At 46.7% G+C, this 14267-nt stretch overlaps 1 protein-coding gene across 1 annotated transcript in view; it reads right to left on the bottom strand.

Annotated features, from left to right (window-relative positions):
* The window catches only part of NCAPH (non-SMC condensin I complex subunit H), a 207752-nt gene that overhangs the window by 179305 nt on the left and 14180 nt on the right, over positions 1–14267 (bottom strand). The window contains exons 4-8 of the mRNA XM_082255769.1: positions 11548–11640; positions 11335–11473; positions 10290–10405; positions 8743–8932; positions 180–271 (exon numbers count right to left, since the gene is read on the bottom strand). Of these exons, the coding sequence (XP_082111895.1) occupies positions 180–271; positions 8743–8932; positions 10290–10405; positions 11335–11473; positions 11548–11640 (630 nt within the window). The remainder of the gene's footprint in view (positions 1–179; positions 272–8742; positions 8933–10289; positions 10406–11334; positions 11474–11547; positions 11641–14267) is intronic.

The following is a 14267-nucleotide window of genomic DNA, read 5'->3' as shown; positions in this document are numbered from 1 at the left end:
CTATGCAGCTGCTCGCACCCGCCCATTGACTGCATATATGCGTACGGAAACAGGATAAACACAGGCATACTTTTGTCTCAGCCGTTTTTTTCAAAATATATAGGGGCTGTTATAAATTACTTAAAGCCCAAAAACTGTACGAATATCTGGACAGCACAAAGAATGCATGGTGGGTATACCTCCTCCTTGACATCACTGTCCAGCTGCATTGAGCGAAATTTTGCAAGTGATGGACATAAGGAACGTTTTTCCACACACTGATCCACAAGAGCTGCAAAGAAGAAGTTTTCCCATATAAGACTCCACCAGGGGATAAAAAATAGGTCACACAGCAAAACGCATTAAAATTTCATAGATGTAGCTCCTTTAGAGAGTGCAATGCCAAAACATTTTCTTTCAGTTTTCAATAAAGTGGGAAAGGTTTAAAACCTGTGGTCACATTTTTACCATTATCTGAGGTTCTGTTACAGAGATTTCCCCCCTCTTCCTGCCCGGGTGACAATGGCACTAGACAGGTAGTGAGGGTAGATTTCTAACATCAACTCAGTTTGTTTATGAAGAATAGAAGCCATGTCAGTATTTATTGCTGCCCATGTCCCTATAGAAGATTCTTCCCTCATCGGTCTGGAAAATCTGATCACTTAGACAGAAAGTGATGAAGAAAAATCTAACGGCGGTCTGCATAGCAGTAGAAATCCAACAAGCTCTTGATCTATGCAAAAGTAAAAAATTTGGCTGGATATAGGATTTAAGATATAATAAATACAAATAATTTTTGCAGAAAGCTTGCAAAAAGTGAAGCTTTTTACTGGAGCTGGCAAATGTCTATAAGTGTCAGGCTCCGGCAAAACACGGCCTCCGCTGACAGAAAGCTGGAGAAAGGGTCAGTAGACAGAGTGAAAGAATGATGCAACTGTGTGGATAGAGCGCTGTGCCAATTTTAAAATGGGACAGCGGCTGCGGGAGGAGAAGAACCCCTACCCGCTGTCACAGGGGAAGGAGTGAGGGGGATAAGCAAGCAGGAGCGGAACATGTTACACCCTAAATACATGTTCCAAAGAACTTAGCTTTTAAAGTAGAACTTCTAAAAAACCAAGGTTTGCCTCGTTATTCAGGGCCTTCATTCCCATGTAATGTAAAAAAAAAAAAAAAAAAAAAACACGGAATTTTTGTAAAATCTTACCTGTAAAATTCCTTTCTCTGAGTCCTCCGACAGTCGCCGCCTCTTCATATTCGTCACAATGGGGTAATTGACCTTTGCTCCGTAGGAGTAGCTAGGCAACAGAATAGGTCAATATTAAAGCTTTTAACATATCCCACCCCCAGAGGGTGGTCCCCTCAGTCAATACCCTCCTGCTTCCTGTTCCATACCTCAGTTTCAGTAGAATAGCAGTAGAGTACATAAACAAACCCCAAAGAGGGGCGGGGGCGGCGACTGTCGGAGGACTCAGAGAAAGGAATTTTACAGGTAAGATTTTACAAAAATTCCGTTTTCTCTTACGTCCTCCAACAGTCGCCGCCTCTTCATATTCGTCACAATGGGGACGTCCCAAAGCAGTGCAAACATGAGGGGTGGGAAACGCAGCCGCGCCTAAGGCAACGCAGTCTCCACATCAGAGAAAGTAACCTTACCAAAGGAAGGAAACCAGCTGGGCAGCATGAAAAAAAAAAAACTTTGCTCAACAGGAGCAACAACACAGGAAGAACAAATAACCTAGGGATAAAAAACTTCCCAAACAGCCAAGGGCCCAAAAACAATGGACCCTAAGGTACTGCCGCACTAAGAACCTTGCGGCCAAAGGAAGCATCTGCAGATGCCTGAACATCCACTTTATAGAACTTTGAGAAGGTGTGAACGGACGACCAAGTCGCCGCCTTACACACCTGGGCCACAGAAGCCGATGATGACAGGCCCAAGACGTACTCAGAGATCTGGTAGAGTGCGCCTTCACAGGCATAGGAGGAACCTTCCCCTTCAAAGCATATGCCTGCTCAATGGTCTGTCTGATCCATTTGGCGATGGTAGAAGCCGACGCCGCCATGCCCTTCCGAGGTCCCTCAGGAAGGACAAAGAGAATCCGTCTTGCGAAAGGATTTTGTCGAATTCAGGTAAACCCTGATCGCCCTAACAACATCTAAGGAATGTAAGGCCACCTCCTTCGGATGCTTAGGTTCCGCGCAAAGCGAAGGCAAGACAATGTTCTCATTGAGGTGAAATTCCGAAATCCTTTTCGGGAAGAAAAGAAGGATTAGGTCGCAAGACCACCTTATCCAAGTGGAGTACCAGATACGGAGACCTGCAGGACAAAGCTGCCAGCTCTGAAACTCTGCGAGCCGAAGTGATCGCCACCAAAAAGGCGACCTTTTTGGACAACAGAGGCAACGAAATCTCCCTGATCTTTTCAAAAGGAGCATGTTGTAATAAGGACAGAACAAGGTTCAAGTCCCATGGAGGCAAAGGCTCCCTCCTAGGAGGGACCAGGTGTCGCACCCCTTGAACGAAGGTGCCAACCAGAGAATTAGACGCCACAGGGCGTTGAAAAAGAACGGCCAGAGCAGAAATCTGACCCTTAAATCGTGGCCAACGCCAAACGCTGGTCCACGCCCGTTTGAAGGAAAGCCAACACTCTCGAAACCGAGTATGAGCGAGGGGAATACCCCCTGGACTCACACCAGGCAAAATAGGCCTTCCAAGTACGGTAGTATATCTTCCCCGAAGAGGCCTTTCTAGCATTGATCAAAATATGAATGACCTCCGGAGAGAGACCCCTATCCTTCAGGACCTCGGTCTCAACAGCCAGGCCGTCAAAGCCAGCGACTGTAAAGCAGGATAGAATATCGGTCCTTGAGACAGAAGATCTTCTCGAAGAGGCAGACGCCATGGAGCGTCGACCGCCAGATTCACGAGGTCTGCGTACCAAGACCGGCGAGGCCAGTCTGGCGCCACCAGAATCACAGTTTTCGGTTCCGAGGACAACCTGCGAATGAACCGGGATAGCAACTGAATTGGTGGGAATGCATACACCAGCCGATACTGATGCCACTGAGCCACTAACGCATCTGACGCGTCTGCCCGAGGATCGCGCGTCCTTGCCACGAACCTTCCCACCTTGTTGTTCAGACGAGATGCGAACAGGTCCACATCCGGAAGACCCCACTTTGCGCACAACATCTGGAAGACCTCCGGGTGGAGCGACCATTCCCCCTGGTCCAGAGTCTGGCGGCTCAGATAATCCGCCTGCCAGTTCTCCACCCCCGGAATGTGAACTGCCGTTATCGCCGGGACGTGCGTCTCGGCCCAAGACAGAATGTCGGCTACTTCCCGAGCCGCCCGAGCACTCCTGGTGCCCCCTTGGTGGTTGATGCAGGCCACCGCTGTGGCATTGTCCGTCTGAACCCGAACCGGACAGCCCTGGAGCTTGTCCGTCCAGCATTGAAGGCAAAGATTGATTGCCTGCAATTCCAGAATGTTGATCGGAAGGGAAGATTCCTCCTCCGACCAAGTTCCCTGGGCGGACAGAACACCACCCCAGCCCGACAGGCTGGCATCCGTGGTGATCACCGTCCACGAAAGCGGACGAAAAGACTTGCCCCCCCGACACCGCCAGGGACTACAGCCACCACAGAAGATTGCTTCTTGTGCGAGGACTCAACGATATCTGAAGATCCAGAGATTGTGGACGCCCGTCCCACCTGGACAGGATCTCCGCCTGGAGATCCCTCGTGTGAAACTGGGCGAAGGGAATCGCCTCGAAAGCCGAGACCATCAAACCTAAACACCTCATGCCCGTCCGGAGGGATGAGCACGGAATGTCCCGAAGGGACCTGACTTCGTCCTGAAGCGTTTTGAGCTTGTCTTCCGGTAGGAAGACACTTGCCTGAACCGAATCCAGAATCATACCCAGATAGGGAAGACGAACCGACGGGCACAGCGTCGATTTTGGGAAGTTTATCCTCCAACTAAACTCCTGCAGAGTTTGCACCGTGACGGACAGGTCCTTCACCAGACCCTGACTGGTCGCAGATCGAACCAGAATGTCGTCCAGATATCCCAGGATTGAGATACCTTGGGCTCTCAGTAAGGCCAGAACCGGTGCAAGCACCTTGGTGAAAACCCGCGGAGCCGAAGCGAGACCGAAGGGTAACGCCACGAATTGATAATGATCCTCCGCAATGGCAAAACGAAGGTACCTTTGATGACCCTCGAAAATGGGGATGTTCAAGTCGATGGAGGCCATGAATTCTCCCGGAACTAGAGCAGCCACCACCGAGCGCAGGGATTCCATACGGAACTTGCGAACCCGCACAAAGCGGTTCAGAGCTTTCAAGTCCAGAATTGGACGTACCTTGCCCTCCTTTCTGGGCACAGTGAACAGATTTGAATAAAACCCCCGAAATCTGTCCCGATGAGGCACCGGAACCACCACTCCCTGAGCCCGCAGGTCCTGCACCGCCAGGTGCAGATCCCGCAAACGCTCCGGAGACAGTTGAAGGTTTGAGGGAAAAAACCTGTTCGCCGGCCGAGACAGGAACTCGATCTTGTACCCGGACCGAACGATCTCCTGAACCCACCTGTCCCGAACGCGGGCCAGCCAGGGTTGAAGAAAATCGAGCAAACGTCCCCCCACCCCAGAACTGGGTGAGGGCGTCCCTTCAGGCCGCGTTGTTATGGGCAGCGGATCCGGACTGGCCGGACTTCTGCTTACCTGCCCACGGTTTCTTTTGGGAGCCTTGACCCTTGAAGGGTTTGCCCTTATAGTGCGACCGAAAGGCACGAAAGGACCCCTGAGGGGCCTAAACGAAGCGTGCTTCTTACCTTGAGCGCCCTTAGCCTTGTGAGATTGGGGCAAGAGCGTGCTCTTACCCCCAGAGAACCCCTTAATCAGCGTGTCCAGTGAGTCGCCAAAAAGACGAGATCCCGAATAGGGCAAATTAGCCAAAGTCTTGCGAGACGATTGGTCCACAGACCAACATTTTAGCCAAATCAAACGGCGTCTCAACACCGCCACGCTGTGTACACGCGCAGCCAAAGGAATTACATCCAATTCCGCATCACACAAATACATGACCCCCTGATGGATCTGATCCACCATTGCCAAAGTCGTCGGCGGGGCAGAATCAGCCACCAGGACGCGCCTGAGTACTTGCGTCCAATCCGCGACAGCCTGAGCTGCCATAAGGGAAGCAAAAATAGCTTTCAGCATGGAACCGGTAACCGAGTAAGTATGACGGGCAAGAGACTCCAGCCTCCTGTCCGTAGGTTCCCGGAACACCGGGGTATCCTCTGCCGGAATCGCAGTGGATTTATTCAAAACCGCCACCACGTGATCCACCGGAGGCGGCACACACCAACGTTCATCAGTGGCGGGAGTGAAGGGATAACGCAGCTTGAACCTACTTGGCACAGCAAAAGGCTTTTTTAGATTGAGCCATTGTTTACTAACAGCGCGCTGAAAATCCTCAGTACAAGGAAAAACCTGCGAAGTTTTGCGCCTCCGCTGTATCCCATAAGAAGCCAGAACGGCAGGTGGACACGGTTCATCCTGCAAATGCAGCGTTTGTTTGATAGAAGCAACCAATTCATCCATGACTGCAAGCTCTTCAGACGAGCCAGGGGGAGAATCATCAACCCCCTCAACCTCTGCATCCCCCTCCGACCCTGCAAAGTCCAGGGACGAACGGGACCCCGAAAAGGGGACCCCAGCCATAGCAGCTCCATCACCTTCGCCCTCTGAATCAGAGGAGATTGAAACTCTGGGCCGTTCAGTGGATTGAGCAGCCACAAGCATCTGCACCTGAGCAGCCAGGTTAGCCACAACTGTGGCCAAATCGCCCCCCTCAGGGGAAACAGCAGCAGCCCCTTGTCCACCCAGGAAAGGGGGAGGAAATTTGCTTTCCTGAGAATCCATGCCCCCAGAAGTGTGTAGGAGAAAAAAAGGGTAACTGCCCCTTTAAAAGCGCGGCGAGCGCAGCCCACCGCTCACACACACCTGCACAAGTCGACCCCCACAGGGAAAACTACAAACTTAGACAAGGAACACAGGACTAAGGAGGATAAAAACCTGGAGAGATCACTGCTGCCGCTGTATCGATCGGTGTGCCCAGGGAAAAGGAAGTGATGTACCAGAAGCCGCTCCTATAAAGCCTATGGAAGGCTACAAGAAAATGGCCGCCGGGGGAGGAGGTAAATGCAGTGCTACATGAGGCCGGAGCGATCGCCGCCAAAATGGCGGCATTTGGCGCCAAAACCGCCGCTCCCAGCTTTTAGAAGAAGCCCTCATAAGCCTGTAGTTATCATTAAAATGGCGGACCGCAGCAGCGGCCGCCGCATGTTGCACAAAACATGTACCACAGCATGTACAACATATAGTCACACATGTCACACAGAGAAATCACACAGTTTGTAACACAGAACAGTGTATCACAGCCCCCCTCCTTGCAGCCCACAGCAGCATCCAGACAGGGAGCCCCATAGTGTGACCAGACATGCAGGGTTTCACAGTCCCAGACTGACACCCACTAAACAGATAGGTCCCCACACAGAGTACACTTACCTTCTGAATGGCGTGGGGAACCCGCACAAGCGATCAAGCCACTGCACATGGGACAGGGAGAGTCGCAGCCAGGACGCAGAAGAACTGCGGTGCGAAACCGCATGGCGTCCGGTGAGGTAGCCACCTCACCACAGCATCCCTGCAGCGAACAGGGATGGGTCGTTCACATATGCCAGGAAAAATACCTGACTGAACGCTCAATGGCAGGCTGGGAAGCCACTGGCCCACAACCTGCGACCAGGGGGGCCAGCCCGAGACCAAGCCCGCATGATCCTCTTCATCAGAAGAACTAACTAATGCTGACAAAAGTAACAGCTAAGTAAAGAGAGAAAAAAACTCAAATAAAATCAAAAAGAAGAGAAAGACTGAGACAAAATACCCCAGCACAGAAACAGCCAGCTAACCCCTGAAAGCTAGACAATGAAACTGAGGTATGGAACTGGAAGCAGGAGGGTATTGACTGAGGGGGATATGTTAAAAGCTTTAATATTGACATATTCTGTTGCCTAGCTACTCCTACGGAGCAAAGGTCAATTAACCCATTGTGACGAATATGAAGAGGCGGCGACTGTCGGAGGACGTAAGAGAAAAAGTAAATAAAATGCATTTATATGAATGCAACTATCCAGAGAGATTCTAAAATGTTGTGTCTTGCACGGTGTTGGAGTCTTTTCTCATGAAATTTGGAATCTTCTTTGTGCCGAGGATCGCACCAGAAATAAAAGAGATCACACATTTAAGTGCAAAAGCTGGAATGACTATATTTAGTAATTTTGCTTCCACAGGTTTTTTTTTTTTTAAACTTTAACACAGCATTGTATGGGGTGAGGGCCCTGGATAATAAAGTGGACCTTATTTTTAGTGCAAGGTACGCATTCATAAAAATAATACATACAGTGGGGAAGATTATTTGATGCCCTGCAGATTTTGTAAGTTTTCCTACTTAAAGAAGTGAAGGGTCTATCATTTTTATCATAGGTGTATTTTAAATAATGGAGACAAAATATCAACAAAAAAGCCAGAAAAAAAAAAAAAAAAAACACACACACGATACAAATGTAATAAATTGAGTTGTAGTTCAGTGCTTAAAAAAGTATTTGATCACCATAGTGTTCCTAGGGTCATAGATAGCATTTTTCTTCCTCCAAAGACAGCGAGTCGAGTTAATGTCAAAGACCTCAATTTTGGTCTCCTCTGATCACAGCACTTTCTCCCAATCCTTCTTTGAATCATTTATATTTTCATTGGCATGACCGTACACATGTGCCTTCTTGACGAGGGGGGACTCGCTGTGTTTGGGAGGAAGAAAAATGCTGACTATGACCTTAATAGCACAATCCCTACTACAGTCAAGCACGGAGGTGGAAACATCATGCTTTGGGGCTGTTTCTTTGCTGAAGGTTTGCCGCATTGAGGGGCCAATTAATGTGGCCATGTATTGATGTAAAATCTTGGAGGAGAACCTTTTTCCCTGATCCAGAACACTGAAGATGGGTCGTGGATAAGTCTTCCAGCCTGACGATGACCCAAAACATACCTTCAAGGCAACAAAGGAGTGGCTCAAGAAGAAGCACATTAAGGTCATGAAGTGGCCTAGTCAGTCTCCAGACCCTAATCCTATAGAAAATGTATGGAGGGAGCTGAAACTGAGTTGCCAAGAGACCTTAAGGATTTAGAGAAGATCTGTAAAGAGTGGACCAAAATCCCTCCTGAGTTGCACTGAACTGCAACTCAATTTAGAACATTTGTATCATGTGTTTTTTCTGGATTTTTGGTTGATATTTTGTCTCTATCATTTAAAATACACCTAGGATAAAAATTATAGACCCTTCATTTCTGGTTTTAAGTGGGCAAATTTACAAAATCAGGAGATTAATAATTATTTTCCCCACTGTATAAACAGGTCAAAACATAAAACATGCTTTTAAGATATCAGAACTTAGTGTGCTTTGACATACAGTAAACATGTTAAAAACTAATGATTTGGGGTAAATTTTAATTTATATATATATATATATATATATATATATATATATATATATATATATAATTTTTTTTTTTTTTTTTTTTTTTTTTTTTTTTTAACAAGTGGATCTCTTAGTTACTTCCTATAAGAATATAATTATCTGTAAGAACAAAAGAACGACTATAAACACTGTAAAGGAGGAACAGATTTTGAGTGACATACCTTTTAGCTCAGTTGTGTCAACAGATGTTGGAGTTGGGGCCTGTTCCTCTTGGATGGTGGACAGTGGTATCACATAATCATCAAAGTGCAGCTCACTGTGATAACTGGAACAGCGCAGAGCAGTTAGAAAGACACCTACTGTACTGCATTCATCAAACGAGGCAGCGGCTTTCTGAAAGAGAGGGTCAATCTGCAGAAGAGAAATGTGGGTGTCAGTAAATGTGTGCTTGGATGTTTATGCGTCTGCAGTCAGACACTCATGTAATTTTATGTGAATAACTTATATAAAACATTCATGCATGTCATGCAGTTTGTTTGTTTTCTTTTACAACTTACGATTTTAAAAATTACATAAAAAAAAAAACTTAGTTTTAAATTCACCCATCCAAAAAAAGGTTTATGCAGTCAAGGGTCTCCAGCACATAAAAAAAAAAAAATAAAAATAAAAACACACTATGCAGTTTTATAGAATGTTCAATAATTTTATTGTCATACCTGTAGGCCATTTGAGCATCCCCAGAAGCCTAGCTGAAGAACTCCCAGTTAGCAAACACCACATCCTGCCTAGTTGATAGGGTGCGAAAACCATTGTTTTTCACTCCTGTAATGTTGGGAGTGAGTGTCCCAGCAGTTTTTCACATGCAGGGAACAAGGCATGATTTCTGAGGGAGTCAAAATGGCCTACAGGCATGACAAAATCAATGAACATTTCACTGGGGCCCAATAGGCCAATTTCTGGAAAAGGTGAGCACAGCCTTGAAATATGGGGCCATCTGAAAATGGGAATACTTGATATATTCATATACATTTCATATGGAGATTAAAAAATAAAATGTTTTAAAAAGGTATGTATTGGTCATCATAGGCAAAGAAAGAAACATTCAAAAGCACTGTTCTGTCCCTTTACCCCCTTCCAGCTGCCTCCCAGCAACCCTTTAGGTGGGTGTTCGCACGAGGAGGTGAAATCCCACTTGGCTCTCACAGTGGACATGTTTGGGAGCCCGTCCCCACTGGAGCACAAACACAAGGACTGAGAGCGGACGATGAAAGCTCGGTCAGTGTGTTGAGAGCAAGCTCAGAACTCTTGGACCCCCACATGGACACAAATGAGCGGGGCTGGCCATTAAGGCCCACCCGCAGCATACAGGCATTTTGGAGGCAGGAAGAGGTTAAAGAATCTGCTAGCTAACCAAAATGTCTAACCTGGCATTACGAATAATCAAAAGCACAAGCTGGCTGGTGTGGAAAGAAGGCCAGGTTCTCCCAAAACAAAGCCTGGGGACTGAGCCTAGGCATTGTCAAGTGGGTGTGGGAGAGACTGGGATTGCTGCCTTTGCTTACACAAATTTCCACATTTAGAAAAACGGCGCAGGGTGGCACAGTGGGGAAAAAAGACTGGCAGTTTAGACATTTTAGAGAACCTTTTTAAATTAGCCCAAGCATTTACTAGATAGTACATGCTTAAAACATGGCCTTAAGCCTCAGTTCTTTGCCTTTCATATTATAGGGTGCCTTTTAAAAAAGTGCTCCTAACAGGAGATTTTTACCTGATCAACACGATCTGCTGCTGAGCGAGTGATGTTGTTCAAATTCTGTTCAATTGTATCCACAGAGTGTTGCCTCCGCCTACGTTTCGTATTTTGAGGCTCTGTACTAGAATCACCTTTAAATAGAATATCATCATCATCAACATCATAATCATCAAGATCAACCCATGCACAATACACGTATTTAAAACAAAAAGCTTTCTGTAACACATACACATATTTATGGGAAGGTGATACCAATTTTCCTCAGAGAGGAGTGTGTTACACTATTAAATCTGTGCATCAAACACAAATCTGATACAGATCGAAAAAGTGTGAGATATACCTGGCATACTGCCCACTCTGGTGTGTCAAAGCCTATAAACAAGTGTGCCTTTTCTTAACAGATACTGTGAAGTATAAAATAAATGTAATGTAAATGTATTTACAGAACATTTCCTTGTATAAAGGTTGGGGGGGGGGGGGGCATTTGTACCTTTATCACATGGGTTACCCAAAGAAATCTTCCAATTTGACAGATTTCATCTTCTGAATTTAGGCATTAAAGTAGTTGTGAGGTTTTCTACCTCAAAGCGACATTAAAGGTTTTTTGTTCTTAATTACTAACTAGATTTACTTACCTGTTCTGTTCAATTGTTCTGCACAGAGCAGGCCCGATTCTCTTCTTCTGGGGTCCCCAGCTGGTGCTCCAAGCTCCCTGACTTGGTCAAGTGCCCCCATGGAAAGCCGCTTTTTATGAGGGCGCCTGTGCGTGTTCGCTCCCGAGCCGCTCCGTCTCTGTCTATTGAAACAGAGCATGTGGACTTGCGCCCCCCCCACTTGCACAGCATTTGAATGACAGTAGCGGACACCAATGGCGGGGGGAATTTTGTAGCACAGAAGGTTTTTCACCTTTAATGCATTAGGATGAAAAACCTTAAGGCTTTATAACCCCTTTAATGCATTCTATGGTTAATATATTGATAGTAGCGGGAGCCATTAGCCCATTTGGGTGTTTTTTTTGAGCGCAGAACATTTATGATCACATAAAATCGAGAGAACATACCACCTTCCTGGACCTCTGCTTGCTCTGGTCCTTGTGATTCCTTTCCAAGGCCTCCTAATACTTTGTACACATCTGCATGCACTGCATCTACTCGCACAGCATAGATCTTGGCACTGGCATCCAGTGTCCCAGCAGCAACCTGTAGAAAGAAACTCCATCAGTATACAACTATCCAACACAAATGCCCATAATGGGAGTAAGTGACAAACTTACCTTGAAGTTCGTAAGTTCACTTCCTTTCTCCTTCAGAATGTCACTCATGTAGTCAATCAGATGTAGTCCAAATGCATTCTTTGTGGTTATTCTCTTAAAAAAAAAAAAAGCAATAATTGAAGATTTATTGATGGTGTGCATTACCAAGTCAAGGCAGGTGTGCAGAGAAAAAACAAACATGATTTACTTTAAATATAATCATCCTTCCGTATTATTCAGTACGTTGCACAATACAAACCATTCATATCGTCCCCTTTCCCTGAGAAGAAGAGCTCACAATCTAAGACTGGAACACACACAAGTTTGCTAGCCAATTAGTTTAGCAATGTGTATTTTTTTTCCTATGTATGCCAGTCATATCAGAAAAATAAGATATTACTAGCATTGGACCTTAAGGATCACACAGATTGTTGCAGGAAAGCACATATTAGTCCTTGGCTGAATAAGTGTTTTTTTTAAATGATAGACAATAACTGGATTTTTGACTTATCGTAAAAGACTTTTCTCTGAAGTTCATTGACAAACGCAGCTCCATATAATTCTTGACCATCAGGGTTATGCTGCCCCCTACAGGGAGTAGAACACTAGGTAGGAAAAAGCTTTACCACACCTATGGGGCCGCCCCTGCAAGCAAACACCCACACACTCTGCTATAGGCTCCAGTTTCTTTGCAAGCAGAGGAAAAACCCCAACCTACTCAAGATAGAGGGGCGTGTGCTGCATCTGTCAATGAACTTCAGAGAAAAAGATTTTACGGTAAGTCAAAAATCCAATATGTTCGCAGCAGACGTAGACAATCCCTTAGGAAGAAACAACTGATTAGGTGGAAGTACCACTTTCTCTCTGTGGACCACCATATAAAAAGGTGAACGGCAGGATAGCGCCGCCAATTGGATACTCTGCAAGCAGAGGTAATTGCCACCAAAAAGACTACCTTTGGTAACAGTATAAGCAGAGGAATCTCCCTAATGTTGTCAAAGGGAGGTTTTTGAACAACAGAGTAGTTTCCAAGGCAAACCGCTGTTCAACCCCTCTTTGGAGAAAGGCCAAAATGCTAGCCACTGAAAAAAAAAGCAAGGATGCACCTTCAGTGATTCACACCATGAGATGTACAATTTCCTGAGACCGCAGATCTGCCCAGAGAAAAAGTCTCCAAGGAGCATCGGCCACCAACCTTGCCAGATCCGTGTACCAAGACCGGCGAGGCCAGTCTGGGGCCACCAGAATGACCAGAATCCCTTCCACCTCCATTATGTGCAGTATCCTCAGCAGGAGCTTCAGCGGAGGGAATGCATAAATCAGCTGATTCTGACCCCAAGGAGCCACCAGAGTGTCTGTGGAGTCAGCCAGAGGATGTCGAGACCTGGCTACAAACCTCTGTACCTTCTTTTTGAGTCAAGACGCTAACAGGTCGTAGTGGGGTGTGCCCCACAGAACACATAGCAGGTGTAAAACATCCGGGTGCAGGGACCCTTCCTCCTGATCCAACACCTGACACCTACCAGTTCTCCACTCCTGGGATATGCACGGTGGAAAGGGCTGGAACACAATTTTCTGCCCATTTCAGGATCTCGGCCACCTCCTGGGCTACCAGGACACTCGTGATGATTGACATAAGCCACAGCCGTGGCATCGTTCTCCCCAGCTGGCATCCGTGGTTACCACGGTCCAAAACAACGGAGGAAGGATTTGCCTTGGCGTAGGGCCAACGAGCGAAGCCACCACATAAGAGCACTCCTTGTGCTGCGACTCAACCAAATCATAGTGTCCAAGGATTTTGGATTTTTGTTCCACTTGACAAGAAATTTCCCTTTGTAAGGGTCTCGTGTGGAACTGAGCAAACAGAACCGCCTCGAAGGTCGACAACCTCCAGACCTAAGGCTCGCACGCAAGTCTGCAGAGAGGAAAATTTGCTGGAGAACAGCATTCAAATCGCCTTCTGCAACTTTGCAGCTCTCCCGGGGGAAGAAACACACTCACTGAAGCGGAGTCCAGAATCAGAACCAGATAATCAAGCTTTTAAGATGGGACCAGATTATTTTTCAGATTGATTTTTTTAAATTGATATTCCAACCGAACTCTTGCAGAGTCCGTACAGTGATTGACAAGTCGCCCAACTGAACAGAATGAGAGTCTTAAGGAGATCGCCCAGGTACCCCAGTACCGCAATCTGCCGCTGTCACAGTAATGCCAATACCGGAGCCATCACTTGGTGAAGACCCTGGGGGCGGAGGCGAGACCAAACGGCAAAGCGAAGAAAACGCTGGTGTCCGGCGTAAATAGGGATGTGCAGATTTGCACCCTCGATATCGATAGAGGCCAAAAAGTCCACTTGGTGTAGGAGCGCCACTACCAGGCAAATGGACTCCATTCGAAACCTCTGTACCCGCACGAATCGATTCAGAGCCTTGAGGTTAAGAATTGGACACACTTTCCCTCTTTTTCTGGAACAGTAAACAGGTTTGAATAAAACCCTTGAAAATGTTCCCGAGAGGGAATCGGCACAACCACCCTTTGCAACAGCAGATCTTGCACCACCTCTCGTAGATCCCTTAACCGATCTGAAGATAGGCATAGATTGGATGGGAAGAATCTGTCTGACGGTCGGGACCTGAATTTGATCTTGTAACCCAATTGGAGCAGCTCGTTTGCCCATTTGTCCTGAATCAAGGAGGACTATGGTTCCAGATAGGACACAAAGACAGTCTTCCCACCCCAGA

The sequence above is a fragment of the Pelophylax lessonae genome (genome assembly GCF_965119305.1).
Source record: "Pelophylax lessonae genome assembly, chromosome: 4".
In the NCBI taxonomy this organism is placed as follows: domain Eukaryota; kingdom Metazoa; phylum Chordata; class Amphibia; order Anura; family Ranidae; genus Pelophylax; species Pelophylax lessonae.
The sequence above is the reverse complement of the archived record's forward strand: the minus strand, read 5'-3'. Positions and strand labels throughout refer to the sequence as shown.